Raw genomic sequence first — 5690 nt, forward strand, 5'->3', positions numbered from 1 at the left:
CATTGATAACCTCTATATTAGAGCGTATTGTGATACTGAATGATGTGACTAAATAGTGTTTTATACCTGTCACCTACACCACTATTAGTGTGCGTGCCTGCCTGCCTGCGTGCATGTGTGTGCGTGTGTGGATGTAGAGCGACAGAGCCTATCTTGGCCTATCATAACTAAGTGGGTGGTGATGATGAGATCATACAACATTGAAAATTGCCGAGATAATACAAATAAATGACACACTCCGCGTATGTCAAATGCTTAGAAACAAAGCAAATGCTTTCATATTTGTCACAGCATTTAAAGCAGCATTCAAAGACATCACGCGCCTCGTGTGGGTGGCTGCAGAGCGGGAGCATTGCGCCTTATAATCTGTTTAAAATGAGGCGAGCTATAATCATCAGTGACCTATTATAAAGGTGCACGGGTGCGTGTTTGTAAGTGCGTGTGTGTGTGTTGGGGTTGTGGGGGAGCAACCCTTCAAAAAGATCTCCGTACTCCCCCACGTGGTTATTTGCAAAACAACCGATCCGAACCCGGTACACCTAATCAAACCCCGCTGCTGCAGCCCTGTTCAACTTCCCTGGAGAGAAGTGCAGAAGGAATAGACAGGAGGTTGTTATGCGTGCGCACCAGTTATCAAAGGAAGTACACAAAATGAGAGAAGTACTGTTAAAACTCAAAGAGACATTTAATAAATAGAACATATGGTTTTCTATAACATATGTAATATTGGACCTCTATCCATCCTGTGCGAAAAAGGCGCTGTGCTAAGCTCTGAAACCCTGCGCCTATTGAATATGTCCCTAGTGGGCTTGAATCGGAGAGGAGCCAATGCAAGCGGAGGGGGGCGTGTCTTCGCTCTTCCCCAAGACCTCCCAGAGCAGGTTGTTGCGTTTTGGCACTAAAGTCTGGAGACCTCCGAAGTGCTCGTCAGTTTTCGAAGTAGGAGCCATGGCGACAACAGCTCAGTATATTCCGAGGAATAACTCCTTACCGTCTAACCCGCTCATGCATCCGGATTCGGATAGGATGCACCAGGGGACGACCTACAGAGAGGTGCAGAAAATGATGCACCATGAGTACTTGCAAGGGCTTGCGGCTACCAACACGGGACACCCGATGAGCCTGACGCACCACCAGTGGCTGCCCACCTCCAACACCGACTGGTCTAGCGGCACACACATCGGGCAGCAGGAGCACAAAGCCAGCGTGCAGGCGAGCCGGGAGCATCCAACGGCCACCAGTCACTGGTCTACTCCCAGCCTGGATACACAAACCTCAACGCTATGCTGAGTCCCCAGCCCGGTTCCCTGCACCATGGCATGCGAGACCCGCTCCACGACGATTCGGGCAGCCACGACAACCAGATGGAGTCGCCTCAACAGGCGTTCAGCCACCATCAGGACCACTCGGACGAGGACGCGCCCAGCTCCGATGACCTGGAGCAGTTCGCCAAGCAGTTCAAGCAGCGGCGGATCAAATTGGGCTTTACGCAAGCGGACGTGGGCTTGGCCTTGGGCACCCTGTATGGAAACGTCTTTTCTCAGACCACTATCTGCAGGTTTGAGGCGCTGCAGCTCAGCTTCAAGAATATGTGCAAACTTAAGCCGCTCCTAAACAAGTGGCTGGAGGAGACAGACTCGAACACTGGCAGTCCCACCAATTTGGACAAGATTGCCGCGCAGGGCAGGAAACGAAAGAAGAGGACCTCCATTGAAGTGGGGGTGAAAGGGGCACTGGAAAATCATTTCTTAAAATGCCCAAAGCCATCTGCTCACGAAATCAGCACTTTAGCCGGCACTCTGCAGTTGGAAAAAGAGGTTGTCCGTGTTTGGTTTTGCAACAGAAGACAAAAAGAGAAAAGAATGACACCAGTGGGGGTCCCTCACCCGAATATGGAGGACGTATATTCCCAAGCAGAGACCCCTCCTCTACACCGCACACTACAGAGTCCTGTGCAGTGACTGTTTTCATGAACAATCCGAGAGCATTACCACGGGGGAATAGAAAGGGGAAAGGGACTGTGGAGTTTACAGTATTTGTTTGGCTTTTGTTTTCTTGACAGAAAAGAGACTTGGAAAAGTTGAACAGATGAGTTTTGCCCTTAGTATTCGGAGATCATCGTGTCCAACAAATAGATGGCAAAAGGGATGTGTTAAGGAAAAAAATCAAGAAAAAAAAGAACAAATGTTCGCTATTACTGATTCCATGCGCATTTAAAATGAAACAAAGATGTTTATTTACCAAAATTATATGGAGGAGACATGCATATAAAGTCAATTTGATATCCCATGGCTGTGTCACATGTGGAGTAATTAAATGTGGCAACTGAGGCCATCTCCTCCTGGTGTACCATGAACTGCTGGCGCTCACCAGAATGAGGTGGCTGCCTGAAAATGACCAACACTGGAGATGAATAGCCTACACTGAACGAACATGTTGCTTTTGCAGGCTTAAACTCATTAACCAGATTTCTGAATATTAGTGTGTACTTTCTTTGTCCTATTAAGTGTGACGTTTTGCTTTGGAAATGCGTTAACTCCAGTGTCTTTCTCTGCTTGCTGTCTATGATTTCTTTTATTATTTGTTCTAGGTACTGTAACTCATCAGAGCAACCTCTGGTTTCTGTTTACTCAGAGTTGATGGTGGAGATGTGATGGAAATTATGGCACTCGTTAAAACACTCATTATTAACGTCAGATACATCTCAGAAAAATGTCCAGTGCAACAGGACGTCTCAGTTCTGACTGCATGCCTTAAAAATATTTAAAGCTTTGCAGCTGACCACGTCGAAATTTGCGAGCAGCACCAGACTGAAAAGGGCAGTTCTACGCACGCGTTTTCTTGTTTTGTTGTGTGTGGGGGTTCTTGTTTTCTAATTATTGTTTTCTTTGCATGGAGCACTTATTTTTTCTTTAATATTATTATTGCTTTTTAATGTGTTAATAACATTGCGAGTGGAGCAGATCTGAATAGACAAACACAATAAACCACAGTCTTACAGCTTCCTGGTTGTCACTGCTGAGCGCTGCCAGCTCACACTGCTTACTGTCTGCTATCCTGTTGTATTCTAGACATTTCAAGAGAGATTGGTCAAAATGAAAAAACAATAATAACTCAGGTAACATCAGTGCCCCATGTTGGAATATCCCGCCTGTACATGAATTTTGTTCCTCTGTGTTTTTGTGTGTTTGAATCTGATCCCAACCACACCGTTATCCTTTGTCCCATGTATTCATTGTATTATATTAAAACGCTATCTTCGGAGAGGGGTAAACGATGAAAGGACTTGCTTTAGACATATTTATTTTTTTCTGACCTGGAAGGAAATCTGAAAAATCACAGGCATGGTGTCATTTCTCAATGTTGGACCAGTCCAAAATCCTACAGCAGTGCTATTCATTAGAGATGAGGAAACTTCTTCTTTTTTTCAAGAAAAAATAATAATAATAAAAAGATTTTAGAGAAAATGTTGCCAGGATTATTTCCAAGATGTAAATATGTCCAATATGTAAACTTGTATTTGTTCTGAGATATTGTTTTGTTTTGTTTCTTTCCGGGCAGTTTTGTACACTTACTAATTCCAAGAAGATATTTTAATATGATTTCATTTATGAATCTGACCATTTATATATATCTATTTATTTCTTAAACGTGTTTGGAGCTTTTTGTTTGGCTCTGTTAATGGTTATGTTGCAGTGGATTTCAGTATTTTTTTCCCTTTTTGTTTACTACATTGGTTGTATGTTGATTGCTAAATGTAGACTGCAAAGTCACATTTATATTTATGTTATAGTAATATTTTATTACTTACATAAAATATATATAAAAAAAATTGTCTTTTGTCTTCATTGACATCCAAGCCCCTCTTTGTTGCTGTCCATTGTAGCATCACCAGGCAAACAAGATAAACGTGATCATAAAGTTTGATGCTGTTCAGTGTGCTGAGGATCCGAAGATGGTGAGCCCACCATGTGTTCAGTCTAAATAGCAGTGATTCGTTATGTAACAGGAGATCGTTTAAAATCAGAAGCTGTGTACATGTGCTGTAAAGGGAAATAGACAGTTTCTTTTTTTTTACCTCAGGCAATCCCTGCTAAGTTCACAGTCTCTGACGCTGTTCACATCTTTGTGTAATAATCGCAGTATTAAATTGTGCAATATTAATACGGAATTACTGTCTTTTTATTGATTGATTTTATTATTATTATTATTATTATGTTTTCCAAATAAACCTTCGTCTGTCTTAAGCATCTGACTTGTGACTTTTCCAAAGAGAGGGAGAGAAATCACAATAAACAAAAACGGCAAGTCCGAATGTTTTATATATGTGTAAAGATAGATCTGCATTCATAGGCAACATATTTCTATATGAAATAGTACATAACTGCATGTTCAGTTTCTCTGAATCATATAACCCTATTTATTTAACACACTATTAAAGTTTGGCCCCCCTATCATCCCCATAACCATGGGGCTACAGCGGAATCATTCCTACATTTAGACCTCTACACTCACATCTACGTATTAGACCAGGATTGGATTTTTTTGGTATAAATTCATTGCAGACTTTTGGTATTTTTAATTTAAAACCACACGCTTTTACATTTTGAAAATGATCGTGAAAGGTTTCAAAATAAAAGGATGTACAGCTATGCGTGTCAAAACAATCATGTCTACATTTAGGCTATTACTTAAATTATCAAGTTATTTCAAATAATCAACAGTTTAACATCACGTTTATATTTTATTAATCTACTTTCTCAGTGAAAGTGCCGTTATCAAACCTGACAACGCAGCACAAAGTTGGATGTAGTTTTCAGTTTTTAAATAAAACTTCAGTCAGATTTTGGACACAGACATTTACTCGGATGTTATTAATTTCTACAAAATGTACACGCGCTGACATCTATCCACGTGTATTTTCCGTCGTTTTGCGTAATTAGATTTTACTTAAAAGATGAATTAGTGTACCTCGTCTGCACAGCCGCCTCATGCGCTGAACAAACATATATGTAACTAGACATAATATGAGTCTGTCGAATTTTTAATCAGCACTTTGTGTTACTGAGACACAAATGAATAAAGTGGCTTTGCAGTGGCCCAGGTGGTCAAAGTGTGGGAGGGCAGGTCAACATTGAGGAGCAAACTGATTCACGGAGAACTGCGAGCCACAGGCGCCCCCTGCTGGCTCAACGTGGGGATCGCAACGCCAACGCTCTAAAGTTTGATAGAGATGAACTACAACAGCAAAAGTAATATAATACAACTAATATAATAATAGTCATCAACGTCATTCGCCATAAATGTGTATGCTGGTGTGAAACACACAGCTCAGATATGTACTACAGTAGCTTCACTTGTTCAATCAGTCTGTTCCTTTACAGAAGTTTATGACAGAAAATGAATTGTTTTCCTTGTCATGTTAAATATCAGCCTGGGCCTATGCAGGAAGTAAACTACTGTTCCTGTGAAGCTGGAGTTGACCAGTCCTCATTGTCCACCTCTTCACTGTAATGTTCCAAACAGAAAAACGTCACAATCCATTTTTAAAGGTGTTAAATGTGACTCAGTAAAGAATTAAATCATCCCCCCATTATGGGGAATAGCCAGTTTGAGGCCCTAGTACACTAGTACAATACAGATTGAAATGTAGTGCAAAACACAGAGGCTTACAGAATGCACAGAGCTGG

At 41.5% G+C, this 5690-nt stretch overlaps 1 protein-coding gene across 1 annotated transcript; it reads left to right on the top strand.

Moving 5' to 3' along the window:
* The first annotated feature begins 920 nt into the window (after nucleotides 1–920).
* Nucleotides 921–3693, top strand: pou3f1 (POU class 3 homeobox 1). The gene is given in 2 exon segments (XM_020590222.1): nucleotides 921–1219; nucleotides 1222–3693. Coding segments are annotated over 2 exon segments (1011 nt in total). The 5' UTR covers nucleotides 921–948; the 3' UTR covers nucleotides 1962–3693.
* The last annotated feature ends 1997 nt before the right edge of the window (nucleotides 3694–5690 follow it).

The sequence above is a fragment of the Monopterus albus genome, unplaced genomic scaffold (genome assembly GCF_001952655.1).
Source record: "Monopterus albus unplaced genomic scaffold, M_albus_1.0 scaffold11.1, whole genome shotgun sequence".
NCBI classification, from domain to species: domain Eukaryota; kingdom Metazoa; phylum Chordata; class Actinopteri; order Synbranchiformes; family Synbranchidae; genus Monopterus; species Monopterus albus.